This window comes from Coptis chinensis, chromosome 2, assembly GCF_015680905.1.
Source record: "Coptis chinensis isolate HL-2020 chromosome 2, ASM1568090v1, whole genome shotgun sequence".
In the NCBI taxonomy this organism is placed as follows: Eukaryota; Viridiplantae; Streptophyta; class Magnoliopsida; order Ranunculales; family Ranunculaceae; genus Coptis; species Coptis chinensis.
Window position 1 is genome coordinate 91,785,546 of NC_141457.1, and position 18,348 is coordinate 91,803,893.

The following is an 18,348-nucleotide window of genomic DNA, read 5'->3' on the forward strand; positions in this document are numbered from 1 at the left end:
TTATTATATCATTTCAAGGTATTTTTTTGGATCCCACAAAATTAGAAATCGGAAACTGGAAACAACTGGTAAACCACAAAAAAGAATAATTAACCGGAAATCGGAAATTGGATACAAATGCATTGAACTAACCTCAAAGAATAATGGATTAATGGGAAATCAGAAATCGGATGCAAATCCATCGTACTAACCTCAAAGAATAAATAGCTGGAAATCAAAATTTTGATGTTCAAATGCATAATTAACGAGAAATCAGAAAATAGATGCAAATGTATTGAACTAACCTCAAAGAATAATTAGTATAAAATCGGAAACTAGATGCAATTGCATTGAACTAACATAAAAGAATAATTAACGTACGGAAAATCAGAAATTAGATGCAAATGTATTGAACTAACCTTAAAAGAAATTAACGGGGAATCGAAAACTGGATGCAAATGCATTAAACTAACCTAAAAAAAATAATTAACGAGAAATAAAAAACTGGATGCAAATGTACTAAATAACATCAAAGAAGAATAATTAACGAGAAGTTGATAACTGGATGGAAATGTATTGAACTAACCTTAAAGAATAATAACTAATGAGAAATCAGAAACTGGATACAAATACATTGAACTAACCTTAAAAAATAATTAACTGAAAGTCGGAAACTAGATGCAAATACATTAAACTATCTAACCTCAAAAAATAATTAACGGAAAATCGAAAACTGGATTTGCAAATGTATTAAACCAACCTCAAATAAAAATAATTATCGAGAAATCAGAAACTGGATTTGCAAATGCATTGAACAAAACTTAAAGAATACTTAACGAAAAATCGAAAATTGGATTTGCAAATGTATTGAACCAACCTCAAAAAATAATTAACGATAGATCAGAAACTGAATTTACAAATGCATTGAACCAAACTTAAAGAATACTTAATAGGAAATCAGAAACTGGATACAAATGCATTGAACTAACCTAAAAAAATAATTAACATAAAATTGGAAAATATATGGAAATACATTGAACTAGCCTCAAAACATAGTTGTATTGGGAATGTCTCGACAAGTATAGTTTTACAGTTAAAATTTAGTTTATAATATCTATTTTCGTATGATTGAGAATGATTTGCCATTCAAGTAGCTTCAATATGATCTTTGTTTCATTGGGTATTATTATTGAACTTTAATTAAACTTCTCTTATTAAACAACTATTAAACAACAAAAAGAAGTCAAAATGTTTTATTAAGGCTGAGTCCAATGGCTCTCTATCCCTTTAAAAGTAGTGTTAAAGTCAATAAAGTAGAGCTAAAATCAACAAAATAGAGCTTTAAAAGTCAATAAAGTAGAGCTAAAGTCAACAAAATAGAGCTAAAGTCAAAGGATTTTACTTTCTATCTCCATTTTACTCTCTATAATATTCATATTTTATAACTATGCATAGTTAAAAATAATTTTTAAAATAATTTAATATAATAGTACCCGTTCGTAGGACGGGTTCGAAAACTGGTATATATATATGCATCTATTAGTGAATTTTCAGCAAATATAACCGTTCTATTACAAGAAATATATTATCCTGTATCTTAGAGGACATTATGAAGGATCAATATTCCGATTGTGTGAATGAAAGGCTCACTAAATAGATGTGTTTTTTCTTCAATATTGATTATATATACCAAACGAATCACATATTCTTATTATTCCTATTTTGCAATACTACATTAGTAAAAACATATAATGTAACAATCTGACCATGGGCCGGCCTAATGGCTAGTATTTGCGAAGGAGAATGTACTTTTGAGTGTTTTTACGAAAAGGACTTCTAATTTCTTGGCTATTTCGTTTCAACTTTTTTATTTTAAAAATTGTAATTTTCCAAACGTGCTTATGCTCTATCTGCGTTAATTGAAAAATAAAAAAAAGAGCTTTTTAGCTCGATGGCTTATGACTTATGCTGAGGCCAAATGCCCCCTAAATATAACTACTAGAATTGACTCCTCAAATATAAGTTCAGACCGATCAGAAATAAAAAGTAATCTATGATTAAGTGATTTTAACTCATCATCACCACTGTAAACCCCATTGATTCTCAAATATCTCCTTCCACATCATAATCTTGCAAAATTTCTGAAATACAAATGGTTTGGAATAAATGGATTCCCCCGCCACCACCACTCCCTCCCACACTAGCACCACTATGTCTTCCCTTTCAATTGGTTCGGATGGAGGGCAAATATCAGTTTAGAGAGTACTAAACAATTCGTCCCGGTTACCCAGCCATTCGATCATCTAGTCAATCACTATTGTAGGGTTAACAAGTATCACCCCCCACTAGATGAGCCACCCCAATACACAAAAAGAAAGTAAAATGAGAGACCCTAATTTCCCATCTAGTAGGGGTGGGAGTCCTAATTGGCTCATCTACTAGTTAACCCACTATTGTATTGGGAATGCCCTAATGGCTTGAATTTTCTTGAGATCATCTCCCCATGCCACCATAGAGATGCATGTAGGAAACACATTTTAAAGTTTAGTTCAGATCTCATAGTCAAAGTGCACCGTAGATCACATTGCTTTTTCGGCGTGGGAAACCTTATACAGTCCTAGTTCTTCATGACAACAAGGCATATAAGAATAACCGTATGTATTCATCCACTACCCTTTTAAAGATTGTATTGAATCATACTACATATCATCACGTTTTCCTTGAGCAATGTCATTTTCTTCTAAATCTTTGTTTATTTTTCCCTTCCAGCTCTAAAAAGCACAATGGATCGATCGACTTCATAAACAAGCCATTCTTATCACAAATAATGTGCTTAAATGTGTTCCTACTTCATACCGTGCACTTAGCCATTTCTATGTATGAATGCCATAGTCTGCAATCCTGCAAACATAATTATCATGCTTCACTTATTTCTCTTTACATATTTTAATCAACCTTAGGATAATCTTCAAGCGTACGCGCGTTCATGAAACTATAAAGATACATAACTTTTTGCCCTTGTTTGACATCAACCTTTGTGGATGTTTCGCGCATGGTGGTAAGGCATATTTTTATTGTTTTAATGGCATTTATGGCACCCTCTTCAAGCCCATGGGGCTCATGAGGTATTCAAAACCATACAGTGACATATGACATTCTGTGTTCTTAAATCCATTAATATAAGGGTTAACTAGATGAGCCAATTAGGATTTCCCCCCACTAGATGGGAAATTAGGATCTCCCCCCTAAATACACACAAAAAAAAAGTTAAAGTGGGGGTAATACTAGTTCACCCTTAATATAATCACTTCCACATATGGTCCAGTTAAATGTGATAGGACTTAGATTCGAAATTTGATATTGGAATTAAATGATTAATGTAAAAATGAAAACAATTTAAGCCCCAAAACCTAGTATAAAGTAGAAGTGGTGCTCTAGAACCTAAGCGTGGGCTATAAACAAATTTATCTTAGCTAATGAACACATTCTCCACTACTAATCACTAGTTAATTAGGCAAGTCGGATCCACTAAATGAAGGGAAGTAGGTAGCTTAGGCCGACCGGTGACTTGGACACCACCAAGTAGTACACCCGGCAATTTTTAACTCAAATAACGGTGCTGATGTGTTCACGCCACTCAAACGTGTCAAATAGTCATTTGTTGACTTCTCAGTCAAACTGTTATGGCGCCAGAGACATTCTTCGATCCCTTTCAACGGCAGTTAGGCAGATAACATACATTCTTTTGTAGTAAACATCTTGGCCTTTTATATCTTCAACACTGGCGCAACTTACATTTTTATCTTTACTTGAACTTGTTTTAATTTGCTTTTGTTTCTTCAAGTTTCTAGCTCAAAGAAGCGTGATTCTAACTATAACTATAATCACGTTTTTAAACAATGAGTATGCGCAATTTTTTCAAGTGCAATTCATTATGTTTAGTTGTTGTTATTTCTATACTTGTGTTTGGAGAAGGAAATGGTGGAGTTTCGAATGATAAAACTTCGCTTATTTCCTTCATGTCGGTCATTGTCTTAGACCCTGAACATGCTCTTAAGAGTTGGGGGTCATCAGAAATTCATATGTGCAACTGGGAAGGAGTCGAGTGTAACAATGCAAGAACTCATGTTGTTCTACTTGACCTCAGTGGAAAGTCGCTTCGAGGAACAATATCTCCAGCTCTTTCGAACCTTTCTTTCTTATCCGTGCTTGATTTATCGGACAACTTCTTTACTGGTCCTATTCCAAAGGAGCTTGGATCGCTTTCTGGACTCAAACAGCTTAGTCTTTCAAACAATGCATTTGATGGAGAGATTCCTACCGAACTTGGCCATCTTAAGCAGTTGGTTTATCTTAACTTGGGAAGTAACAGGCTTGTGGGCCAGATTGCGCCATCACTGTTTTGCAACTACTCATCTTCATTGCAGTACATTGATCTTTCGAACAACTCTCTTTCTGGAAGAATTCCTCTATGGAATCAATGTCAGCTCATTGAATTGCGATTTCTCCTATTATGGTCTAACAAGTTGGTAGGCGAGATACCTCCAGCTCTTTCGAACTCTTCAAAGATTGAATGGCTTGACTTGGGATCAAACTCTCTAAGCGGGGAGTTACCATTTGTACATAAAATGCCTCATTTGCAATTCCTTTATTTGTCCGAAAATAGCTTCACTGCTCACGACGGTAACACTAATCTTAGTCCCTTCTTTGCCTCTCTTGTGAATTCTTCTAATCTTCAAGAACTCGAATTAGCAGGAAATAGACTTGGTGGACAGATACCTCCTATTATTGGTGATCTTTCTGCTAGTCTTGGACAAATTAATCTTGGAGAGAATCATATTTATGGTTTGATTCCTCCTAGCATATCAAATCTTGTTAATCTCACCCTCTTGAACTTTTCTAGTAATCTCTTGAATGGTTCGATTCCGCCTGAAATAAGGCGACTGAGGAAACTAGAGAGAGTATATTTATCAAACAACTCGCTCTCTGGTGAGATTCCCTCAGCATTTGGCGACATTCCTCATCTGGGTCTTTTGGATTTGTCAAAAAACAGGCTCTCAGGTCCAATTCCAGACAGTTTATCTGATCTGTTTCAGCTTAGAAGACTCTTACTTTACGATAACCACTTGTCAGGAACAATTCCACCAAGCTTAGGAAAATGTATCAACCTGGAGATTTTAGACCTGTCTCACAACAGAATTTCTGGGATGATTCCAAATGAAGTTGCAGGATTGAGAAGCCTCAAGTTGTACTTGAACTTGTCTAGCAATTTTTTGCAAGGACCTATACCATTGGAGTTGAGTAAAATGGACATGGTTCTAGCCATTGATCTGTCTTCAAACAACCTCTCCGGCACAATCCCAGCCCAACTTGGAAGCTGCATTGCCTTAGAGTTCCTCAACCTGTCGCAGAATCTCCTCAGAGGTCCTCTCCCAGATCAAATTGGCAACTTGCTTTATCTTCAAGAACTTGATATATCTTCAAACCATTTGCTTGGAGATATTCCGCAATTCCTGCAAGCATCATCGACTCTCAAAAAACTGAATATCTCTTTCAACAACTTCTCTGGAGCTGTGCCAAATGATGGAATTTTTGAGTCCCTTACATTTGCTTCTCTCCAAGGAAACCCTGGCCTTTGCGGTTCAATGTCTGGTATACCAGTTTGCAAGAAGAAACGGATTCATAGTTCAATAATCTTGCCAATTCTCATCATGTTAGTTGGCACTCCTACCATATGCTTCTTTGGCAATCATCTAGTAGTCAAGGCAAGAGCTAGACAAATGCGAAAGTCAACAATCTTCAGCGAAAATGTCTTTGATGATGAAGAACAAGACAGGACACAACCAAAGTATCCAAGAATATCCTATCAACAACTTGTTGAAGCCACAGGTGGATTTAACAGTTCAGGCCTAATTGGGTCAGGCAAATTTGGCAGTATCTACAAAGGAACTCTCCAAGACAATACAAGGATTGCAGTGAAGGTCTTGAATTCAAAGATTGCTGGTGAGATATCAGAGAGTTTTAAAAGAGAATGCCAAGTACTAAAGAGGACTAGACATAGGAACCTGATAAGGATCATAACAGCCTGTAGTAGTCCAGATTTTAAGGCACTTGTTCTTCCGCTGATGTCGAATGGGAGCCTAGAGAACCATCTATATCCAGGCCAGTGGTCAAGGCCAGATCTGAATTTAGTTCAGCTTGTGAGCATCTGTAGTGACATAGCTGAAGGAGTGGCATACTTGCACCATCATGCACCAGTCAAAGTTGTACACTGCGACTTAAAGCCTAGTAATATACTCCTTGACGATGACATGACAGCTTTGGTGACTGATTTCGGGATTGCAAAGTTGGTGAAGGGTGGTGATGATAGAACTGTCGATTATACTGAAGTTTTGCATTCATATACCATCAATTCTACAGCAGGAATTTTATGCGGAACAATTGGATACATTGCTCCAGGTATGTAGATCCTCTCGGCATTTTACACCAGCATAAGCATGCGACTAAAATCATGTACGTGAAACATGAATGGTTGTACTTTCACCATTGAACCAAAATGATATCAAATATTTCTTTTTTCCTATTCTGTGAGGAGGATAGTTAAATGAACTTCAATCTATAATGAGTCATCCAAACTGGAGAAAAACGGAATTAAAGATGCACGGTCCAAAAATAGCCATGCATGTGTTGTCTGCAGAATGCTGAGTTCTTTCAATTCACAATATCTTATTCTGCAAAAATAACCAATTAACTAATTTTAGTACATTCTTTTTTGTTTTCAACTTCTGTAATAAATCTTGATATTGGAATACTTAGATAGGCGTAGCAGCGCAGGCGCGCAGCCACCATCTTCATGAAAATAATAACTTAATACATAATTTCCCTTTTCCTAGACACTAAATTAATCAAGACTGGTTCTTAGAAAAAATTAAATGGTTAAACAATACTGTTTGGATACGGCGAGAGAGAGGAGAGGACAGAACCAAATTATTGACTAACTATACATGCGACCCATATGATATGGACTTCAGACTATTGGCTGAGAATGTTTGGATTTCATTTTGCTCTACAGTGGACTACTTGTGGATCATTAATCCTATCCAATCATCCAACAGAGTAAGCATCATTCATGTAACAAATCACAAACAAATTGGTCTGAACCATTAGTCTCCCATTCCATCGAACGATTGTTACCAATCCGAGGGCAAATAGTTCAGGTTAATGAGAAAATATGATTACCAAGCATACATTCCAAATGCTAAATGCACTTCTATGTCAAAGCTCTTTGTTTAAATGGTACGTGTTTAGCAGTCGCTCACAACGTAAAAACTGACTCATTATCTATTGATTATTGTTGATTACAGAATATGGCTTGGGAAGACACGCATCGCCGCAAGGAGATGTATTTAGTTACGGGGTTCTACTCTTAGAGTTGATAACAGGAAAACGGCCTACTGACATTCTGTTTGATCAAGGTTTGAGTTTGGGAGAATGGGTGAAGAGTCTCTATCCATACAATCTTGAGCCCCTAGTTAAACAAACTTTGCAAAGGTTTTCACCACCAGAACCCCCAGCGTACTCTACCAAGACTTTGCAAGATGTTATCTTTGAGATGATTGAGCTTGGTCTAATGTGCACACATCGATCTCCTACGATGAGACCAAGCATGCTTGATGTAGCTCATGAAATGGGCTGGTTAAAACAGTATCTTTCTAATCCTTCCACCCTGAACATTGAGGAAGCTTCTTCTTCAAAAGATGGTGCTTCATGTTAGTAAACGACATAAATGAAGTTGGCTAGTGCAGGGCTTGTTCTCCTTTCTGAATTTTAAATAGTCCTCATTCAGTTTTGGTTCTTCCAATATTTGTGAGTTTCAATTCATTGTAAGACTCTGCAATTCCTTTGTACACAATGTTTAAAGCATTCTTTGGATTATTCCAGTTTATATTTTAACACCAATCAATTGATAGACTTTGAGAAATATGATATGTACCACTTTTATTTTTCTTTTATTTGTTGCTAATTTGTTCTTTCAGTTTTCGGTCTGTGGCCCTTGAAGTAGATGTCCATTTTGAGCCTGGAAGTTGAGATAGTTCAGTTTTTAATATGAGAATACATATTGCTACCACTGCCACTTGGGACTATAGATATTTCTTTCTATTGAAAGGGTAATGGTGATCCACGATAGTTGATAACGACCACCATCATATACTAGTATACTACAGATGTGCTAAGTAAACCTACACAAAACAATTCTGAGTAGTTCAACCCTATTCGTCATGACTTTAGACTTTATGTGCTGAAGTATGAGAATAAAGATGAAGAATGCATGCGGAACAGGGTTTAAGGTTAAAGCAAACCTTATCTTGTTTACACCTGAGGAAGGGTGGGGTGCAATGACTTCAACTCTTGAAGGCCTGGAATTGATGGGTCGGGTTCACCGTTCACGTCGTCCAACAATGCGAGACTAATTATATCTTTAATGATCTAACTCTAAGGGGGTTTTGCAAGGTTTATTATGACTTTTATCTTTGGCAATAAAACAGGTGGGTGGGTCTGCCTTAACCTCAGCCCATTTTTCAAACAAAATGCGACTCTAATAATGTGCGGGTGCCCATCAATATTATTTGTTCGGAGGCGAACCTGATCAATCAAATTATATATTCAGGTAATTGAAATCACTCTGAAAGCAATAGAAATGACACTACTCCATCACTCATCTCCACTACTAATGCAAATGTACAATCCTGACTTATGGTCTCAAAGTACTTTCTTGTGGGTTCCAGCCTTCTAGTTTTAAGAACTTGGTTATCAGTTATAGAATCATCTTAGAAGTCTACGTCACATATTACATATACCTATGTATCGACCTAATTTATGACCACCGAGACGACAGGTGACGAGCCAGGGTAACATAATAAAAGAAGGAGAATGAGCACATGATCCAGTCTGCGAAACAGAGAAGTACCGTGGAATCCGGAAGGGCATAGGGGTCAGCGGAGTGTCAATGCCCCAAAAGGAGATGCTGAATAGGAAAAGAAAGAGCTGAACCATAGCCACCATAGCCAGGACACGATAACTTGAGAGACAGGTGAACAATGCAAGGAGATGGGACACGAAAGGAGATCATGAGGAGAGGAGAGCGGTTAGAGAAGAGAAGGTGGTTAGAAGGTATATAATGAAGAGAAAAAAGAGGAAAAAAAAAGGGAAAAGGAAGAAACCAGAGAGAGAGAGAAGAGTAAGGACTGAATACAAGTAATCTTAGAGGTTGTAATAAGAGATTATACATTTGGCGCCGTCTGTGGGGACGAGAGAGGCTCACGATCAGGTGTTGATAATAAAAGGTTATAGAATGGCAACAGTAGCTAATAAAGCAAGAGGGAGACCTAAAAAAGTGAGGGCTGAGGGTGTTGGAGAAGAATCTATGAGTGTGGAGATAGAAGAGATGGAAGAGGTGGTTCAAGAGGACGCGGGGGAAGCAACCAGGCTGTTACAGGAGGAGATAGGGAGGTTGAGAGAGGAGAATGACAGTATCTGAGGAAAGAAAGAGAATTTACACGGGGAGAGGAGGAGATCAGAGAGCCGGAGAATAGTAAGGTGCAAGGCCAGCATGAGTAAGCGCATCTTCGGCCAAGAGGCAATCTGGGGGAAGGCATCACCATGGAGATGGTCCAGGCGATAATTGAAAATGACAGAGAGATGAACCGGGTGGCGGAAAGAGAAAGCCAAGGGGTGGTGAAGAAAGTGGTGGCAGGTCTTAATCAGAATCTGCTGGTAGATGCGGTCTGGAACGCCGAGGTGCCCAAGAGGTTCGTGCAACCAAGATTTGAAAGATATGACGGGAAGGGCGATCTTGTGGACCACCTGCACTATTTCAGGTAGCAGATGCCGTTGTGGCAAGAGAACAAATATGATGGACTCCGCTGCATGATGTTTCCCACCAGCTTGAAGGGGGGAGCTTCGGACTGGTATTATCGGTTAGCGTCGCGGAGTATAACCAAGTTCGAGGAATTAGAACAGGCATTCGTAGACCATTTTATCCACCAGAAAAGGAGGGTAGTGGATATAGTGGATCTGTTTAACGTCAAACAGAAGTCCCACGAAACACTTAGGGAATTTCTGTGTAGATTCAAGGAGGAGACTCTGAGGGTGGAAAGTCTGGATGAATACACCGCCGTCATCGCATTCCAACATGGGCTAAAACCGAGAACTAGAGTCCACGAATTTGTGTCAAAAATCGAGGTCACGACCTTACATGCGTTATACCCGAAAGTTGAGAAGTACATACGTTATGAGGATACACTACTAAAAAAAGGGTTTGTTATCTCGGTTCCAATTTTTGCTTTATCTCCGTTGTACTCAAACCCGAAATAATAGCTCACCTGAATAAGGTTTAAGACTGCTTTTTCCAAAACAAACAAACTTATTACCATGGTTGACTCTTGACCGAGATGAAAAATGTTAAGTTACATCGGTTCATCAGTAGCCGAATTAAAATAAATTTCGGTTACCTCAGCTATTTCTTTATCTGAGATAATCAATTTTTCGAATATCTCGGAATAGACTGATATAATAGGAGGGAGCGAAAAAATAGAAAACACAATCTAGTATCCAGTATCCACTAAGTCATGGTCTCTTCAAACTCAATCTTCCACGATTAACGAATTAAAAAAAAACTGAATTCCATCCTCTTCAGTCGTTAAAAACTCTAATCTCCACTCAATCGTTACTAGGGAAGTAGCAAGCCTCAAATACAGTTGGAAACTTGAAATCAACAACCATCGGTTCCCAATCTCTAGTAAGCTTTCCTTCCCAATTTTTTCTGTTGATGGCATTTTTATTCATAAGCATCTCCAGTTTTTTTTTTTTTTTTTTTTTTTTTTTTTTTTTTTTTTTTTTTGATTGGAAAATAATTATTGCAATTTTCTTATTAAGAATCTCGTTTTTCGAATTTTGATCTCTTCGTGAAAAAAAATATGACTGGAGTCATGTCACCGCCATTTGTTTGATGAATTTCCTCAGAGAATAAAACAGTGGCATCCATCATTTTTTCATATTTTTATTCAATTTGATTCTCCGCAAAGTGTAAATGTTTGGTTGTTTGGGTTTGAAACAATTTCACATAGAAGAGAATAGTCAGGAGGCCAGTAACGTTATTCCATTAAGTACTTCTTTCTTCACTTCATTTGTCTGCACTTCTTCTGTTCAAAATAGCATATAAGTTTCTGGCCTCTATTAGATTTAGAACCAATGAAATCCCACAAATATTTTACTATAGTGAACCTTGCCATAGCTGCATTTATCATGTTAAAGATGTATTCTAATACCCTGAGATGATACACATTCTACAAGCAATCCAAAAGAGCTCTAGTAACTCGGGCATTCCCAAAACCATTGTGGGGTAGTTTCCTTCCATTGCTTAAAATCTGCATCTTGAAGGTAAGCGTATAAATGTTTTCTTAACTTCATTAGCAACCACGCCTTGTGCAATATCTTCCATGTAGTGCACTAGTACCTCAGGTTCTATGATGGACAGTACTAGCCCAGACCTATCGAATCCAACCAGCTGATGTAGTTGTCTTCTTTATAGCTCCACAGTGTGTGCATACCTCAATCAACGATACATATAATGAACTGATGATGGATATCACTGTTTTATGTACACCTTTTTAGCCTTACACTGATGGTATGTATTAATGGTTTATTTGTTAGTTTAAAAGTCACATCTCATGTGGGTAGAAACCCATGAGGCCATGAGAAACATAGGTGAAGGACATATATGAATTTGTTGAATTCAAATACTAATATATTTGTGTAGGGTGTGTAATGGGGTTCTTAACTTAATTGATTCACCTTTAAGTATGTTTGTCTGTTTCAGTTGTATGCACATTTGTGAATGTTTCTGCAAGACAATTAATCTCGAATGTTGTGCGTAATGGACTGGATTATTGTTAAGCATAATGAACTGGTGGCATGGAATCCAACAGAGAGGTGAAGCCCATACTAATGTTTCTTGGTAATTGTTTTAATTTCTATTTTTTTTTTCGTTAATGAACTTGGTGTTACTGTTCATTGTCTGTGTAGCTTAGAGTTAAACAATATAGGATGCATGAAAGAAATAGAAAATGGTTTGTTTCAGTGGAAATATTGTGCAAGAAAGCTCAAGGTCAGTGGTTTTTTTATTATGAGGTCTAGTGTGATTTGGTTGTTTGTTCTTGTGGTGTGTGGGTGGGATTTGACTAGTGTGATTCTTTGAAGGTGGGTCGGTCCTAATGGTGTTAGTATTGAGGATTTTGGAAATAGAAAATACTTTTCACGTAGTGTTCAGCAAAGTAAACTCTGCTTGGCTGTTTGGATCCATTAATTTTTTTTCCGAGTATTTGTTGTTTTCGTTGGTTCAATTTGTATATCTCTTCCCCTATCATAATTGGTTTAATTTGTACTGTTATCGTTAATCCAGTGGTATGAGAATCAGTCTAACCATTCCTTTAAACACTTTTTTGGGTACACTTACATACAATGCATTTGTCAAATTTGAGTGGACCGGCATATAGCTGTACCCAGTAACAGGAGTCATTTACACATCAGGAACATGATTGTTATCAAGTAAAACTCTAGTAGCATATGAGTCTTGTAACACCAAAGCACCTCACCAAATTAAATCTGATCAACCTCTATTACACCACTACCTACTCCCCGAAATGAGTGTGGTTTCCATGTAGTCTTCTCATATTCTGTCCTTATCAACGCTCGTTAGGAGCAGTCCATTGAGATGCTATACTACAGCTGCAATTTTGTTGTCTTGTAGGAAGCTTTGAACTTTTTGCCTAAATACTTTTAACGCTTAGAAGGACCTACTTTTATTCAGGTTGCGAAGTTTTCTTGCCTTTGGGTTTGACACAAGCTTGTACTTAGTGAAGCTTATGTTAAGTTCTCGACTCCCGAGCCGGGCTTATGCTATTTTATTTGTTAATGATGCAAATCTTAATGGATTTTTTTGCATTTAAGCTAAAAAGTACATTCTTTATTCCGGTTTATTAAAGAATTCATGTGGTTCTGTTGCATCTTATTCAGCTTGAGGTCCAGAGTGTTTGGGACCAAATGCATCGGTTAATCGCATTCGCATGCAATTTAAATCAGGAGACCAGAGATTGGGGACTGACAATCCGGTTGATAAAACTGTAAGTTATATTGAACTGATGTATGAATAATATACATATAACAAAGTCTCAATATATGTTAGCTATACCTATCATGTTTTGAACCTTTTGTGTACAACTTGTTTATTCCTGTTGGATAACAAAGTATATAGTAAAAGGTAAACGGAGGAATAATGTCCCTTCTTCATTAATGTCATTTATTTATCTTTCATTTTCAAAGAGCAAGCTGGGGTAAGGCACCCCCGCCAGATTTTCTGGACTTAATTTAGGAGAAAATGTATCTGAGACTAGAGAGCCAAACTTGTAAACTTCATTGTTTGAGTTTCATTATTTAAGTAAAGAGCCAATTCTTGATGATACCTTTTTTGCTTTTTTTAAATATAGACAATCCAATGAACTGTTTTTTGCTTTCTTCTTCTAGAGAGTAAAGAAGATAAGAAAAAAAAAATCATCCTTAAACAGGACCTGTGCTTGACTTTTATGGCTTCTGTTGAGGTTATGGCGGTCATAGTTCCTTGTAAGCTAATTGTATTCTCATGTTTTGCGCTCATTCCCATTCACAGTATCGTGGATGCATAAATGCATTGCATAGAATTAGAATGGCTATTAACAGGAATATAGTTAGAATTCTCTTGCTACGCGTTGGTTATATCTTTGTTTAATATGGAGAATGACATGTTATATCTTCCTTTTTACAAATTTCAAGCAATTTCACTAGAAAAATGCCTACGCCTTCTAGTTCATTTGCTATGGCTGGTGCCTCCAAGAGAAATGCCACAAAACAAATGCCAACTAAAACTTCAAACATAGCTCAAGAAACGTTATCTAGAACTAGTCATTGAGTGGGTTCCCTTCATTACAACGCAACTCTTCAGCTAAATGAATGGTATGGGACACGTTATCCAAATGAGGAATTCTTTTTTTTTTGTTGTGAAATATCGATGTACTTGTACTTTGTGCAGGCATTTTTACTACATTCGAAGCTTCCATTAGATCTTTTTAGGTACATTATATCCTTCTCTAATTTAGATTCAAGAGTTAGAGAAGATTCAAGCATACAACAGTGAAAAGATAAGACAACTTTGTTTTGGATTGCTTGACTTTATTCAACAATTTCCACCAAGTACTTAAAGTGGTTAAAGGCGTTTGGGAATGATAGACTTTTAGTTTACTATGAGTATTTCTTACACGGTTTTGCTCTTCTGCACATCAATTTCCAAATAATAAGTACTTGTTATTAAAGTATCTCACAGTTTTTTTCTATATTATCAGTATTCCTTTGTTGTTAAAGAGTGAGCGAAATTAAAGTTATTTTGTAATTTGGATTAGTAAAATATAGTAATTGTCAAACTAATCATTTAATATCTTCATTTTGGGTTGGCAGGTTCCGTGTGTGTCACGTTCAAAGAGAAGATTTTGGAGCTTCAATTAGTTTTATTAGGATAACTTTTATATAAATAACTATTGAGCTTAGTCACTTTATGCCTTGATGTAACTATTAGTTATGTTCATGTTCGAAATTGTTCGTTCAATTCTTATCTTAATAAAATTTGATTCTTCAAATAAATTTAATTATGTTGGATTGCGTTTGTTGATTGGTGTATGTTATTGTGTTATGAATGTGAATGTTGTTGTTTAGGAGAGTGGTTGTTATCTGCAAGTTGTCATAATTAAATGAATAATAGCATACCAACACATTTTTTTTTAAATGACAAATTGTGTCAGGAACGGAAAAGGTTGTACATAAGATCGCCTATCCAAAAGAATTTATCACGGTTATTTTTATTATTACCTCGGTTCCGATCACAAATTATCTCAGTTTTCTTCTATGATATTTTGTTTCAATCACAATTCATCTCGGTTTTATTCTATATAATCTCGATTTTATTTAGAAAACTGAGATAATATATTTAGATAAAATGTCAGACATCTGAGATAATTTAGTAGCTTATTATCTCGGTTTTAGAGAACTCTATTATCTCGGTGGATGTTATCTCAGTTGTTTGTGTACTAGAAAACCGAGGTAAAAATTGTAACATCTCACCTTTTAGCTGAGTTTATATGCCTTTTTTTTAGTAGTGATATGTTGTAGAGAAACGCCAAGGAGCCCAGGAAGGCAGATAAATCAGTACATAATGTAGAACAAGATGAGCGGAAGAGCAGAGGTAAGACAGTGACAGGAGAAGGGAAATCTTATAGGGAAGAGTCACGCAAATCAGATAGAGGTAGAGACCAAGTTAGGAGAGACATCCGCGAACGAAAACCATATCGCGACATAGAGTCCACACCGTTGAATAACTCATTGGAAGAAATCTTGCCACTAATCAAAGGGCTGCAGTATTACGAAGGTCTGCGAAACATTCCCAGGGAATTAGAGGGTAAACCGTTTTGCGCTTATCACCAGATCAGAAATCACGCCACCAATGAGTGCTTCGCATTACGATGATTGATCGAGAGAATGATAGAGAAGGGATTGTTAAGGGAGTTTATCAAAGAGGTACACCCAGTTGAAAGAGCACCGGTCGTGGCCAGAATCCTGGGTACAATCAATGTCATATTTAGTGGAGAGACATTGGGGAGGAGTGCTCACAGGGACAAAATAAGAAGGACTGCCAGCTTACAACAAATAAACGAGGTTTCGTGTGTGCCGCAACCCGTACCAGGGGCCGCCATGGGAGACGGAAAGATTGAGTTCACCCCGAAGGACTTGGAAGTGGTAACCGCGCCCCACGAGAATGCATTGGTGATTACGGTAGCGGTGGGTAATTATATGGTGAAGAGGGTGTTGATAGATTGTGGGAGTGCAGTGGATTTGTTGTTTAGGGGCGCAATGGAGGAAATGTGTATTGAAAAGAGGCAAATGAAGCCCCCAAGAACGAATTTGTTTGGATTCAACGGTAGCATGACCGAGCCTGTTGGAGAGTTGCTGCTACCTGATAAGAGCCCAAAACTGTAGTTTTAACCCTGTAACAGTCATACTATTAGACCAATTATGTGAGTAATAATTAAGTGTTAACGATTCATTGTTTTATGCATTTCGGCTCAAAGTCCATTATGTGCAAAATGTGCCACTTTAGCGAGATAAAGGAGCAAAGGTCGGTTACTAAGGAGTTCCGTGATTAAAGGCCAAGATTCAAGAAGACAAAGCCTTTCTAAAGCCCGGTCAAAAGCTGAAAAGTCGACGCTGGCGTACTACAAAGTCACAAGTCGCAAACTTCCGAAGGCCGTATCTTTGGACTCAGACCTCGGAATGTGGCCTACCTTATGTCAAAACGACCGGCTCGGAAAGAGCTTTCCAATGGTATAAGCCTTGATCCAATCAGAGGAGCAGAAGTGGATGAAAAGTCTGTTGAAGCCAACTGCAGCTGAAGAGGCCTTTTTGGACTGAAAGAATTGGGTTTTGGGCCTGATTCTCTGGCCCAAAACATGGCTCCAAGCCCATGCACGATTTTTGGATCTGAAAGTATAAAAACCAAAGCTTCACTCTTTGTGAATGGTAGCTAGTTAGACCTAAAACAATAGATAATTATAGATCTAGTTTTTATTTAATTAAATTAAGTTTAGTTTATATTCAATTCTTGTTTTAGATTAAACTCTTAGAATCATTGTTCTTAATTAGTTTGATAAATAAAATAGCTATTTGTCAATTTTGATTCTTGTCATTTACAATTGTTTAGATATAATTTCCCTTATTACGTAGATAGCTAGACTTAGATTAGTTAGATTATTAATTTAGTATTTGAATCATTGTTTTATTATTCATTAGATTAATAAAATAGTGTTCTCCATAAGTTAGTTTCATTTCCATTAATTGTTTAGTTTCAATTAAGTAGATTCAAGTAATTGCCATTATTAGTTTAATTCAATTATTGCATTAGTAGTTTTTTGAATTGGGTTTAAACAAGCAAAGTTTCAATCTTTATATCATGTCTTGTTTGAATTCCATTGGGAATGATAAGCGTGATGATTCTCGGCTAAACCTCCATTGAGGGGTTGAGAAGCCTTGATGAAAGCTTGATTCCGATTATCGTAGAATTCGCCGTAATTTCCTTTCCACTCTAGAAACGATTAGTTCACCATGAGAATGGGTTTAATCGTTCACATACTAGTTATGAATTGGTAGAAATGCCATGTGTAATTAGGGATTAGGAGTGACCATATTGTTCTGCGAAGCAGTTCAATTCGGATTACGACGATTCGTCGTTAGTAGGATTAAGTCAAGTTAATGTGGAATCAATTCCCTTCTAACTCCTTATCATAGAATCAACGTAGCATTCCCATAGTTGTTCTGATAGTCGACTAGTTGCATCTTGTGGGTAGTTGCATCGTAGTCAAGTTGCCACTTCGTAAATCTCTCATTAGACTTTAGAGTGGAGAGTACTTATACGTAGAGAACACAGCATGCGGAAGGACTAGGAGTGGAACGAATCACTCTACTCCATTATATCTCATAGGATTGAGAGTAGAATCTTTGATAAAATATAGGCACGTAAATAGTTTTAGTTTACTTACGTTTTGAGTTTTATCGTTAATTTCGTAGGTAAAATATCAATTTTAGGTTTTATCACTACCCGTAACTGCTGGACTGGTGACTGTGTCCACTCGTTTCATGATAGTGGACACCACCTCTCAGTACAATACGATATTGGGAAGAAGATGGATTCACGAAATGAAAGCATTTCCATCCACATTTTATCAGGTGATTCGTTTCCCAACTAATGGGGGAACATATGAGATAAGAGGGGATCAGGTCACAGCTCTCTGTGGGGACTACCCAGAAATACGGGACACGAAGTATGCATACAAAATGTTTGAAAGTAGAATATCACCCAACTAAGTACATGAGAAAATATCTCCCAAACTACTGCTCATTGGCCGCATCCTGCGGAGTAGGATCCTCAGCTGGCGCTTTTTGGGGCAAGCCTTCAGATATTTCTACAACCGCATCATCGGCCCCTGAGGTAGTATTGAGATCTCCTTCGGATGTCGGAGTTGAAGCCGCAGAAGTACCAACAGCCGAGGTAGAGGTGGAGGAGGGCACGGGGATGAGTCTCCCAGCAGCGGTGAGCTCTTCTAGCTGACGTTGAAGCTCTTAGGCAATCTTCTTTTCAGCCAATTCACGAAAGCAATCAGATGCAACTTTCAGCGATTGCTTAAGGGAGGCTTTTTCTGCTGTTTCAAGGGCTACTTTGTCACTCTCCATCTTAGC

The 18,348-nt window shown here is 37.2% G+C and overlaps 1 protein-coding gene across 1 annotated transcript; it reads left to right on the plus strand.

The window, feature by feature from the left end:
* The first annotated feature begins 3,741 nt into the window (after positions 1-3,741).
* LOC147518934 (Leucine-rich receptor-like protein kinase family protein) lies at positions 3,742-7,960 on the plus strand. Its single transcript, XM_086590625.1, has 2 exons — positions 3,742-6,438; positions 7,344-7,960. Exons 1-2 carry the CDS (start codon positions 3,879-3,881, stop codon positions 7,751-7,753), a joined length of 2,970 nt encoding a protein of 989 aa, XP_086446751.1. The 5' UTR covers positions 3,742-3,878; the 3' UTR covers positions 7,754-7,960.
* The last annotated feature ends 10,388 nt before the right edge of the window (positions 7,961-18,348 follow it).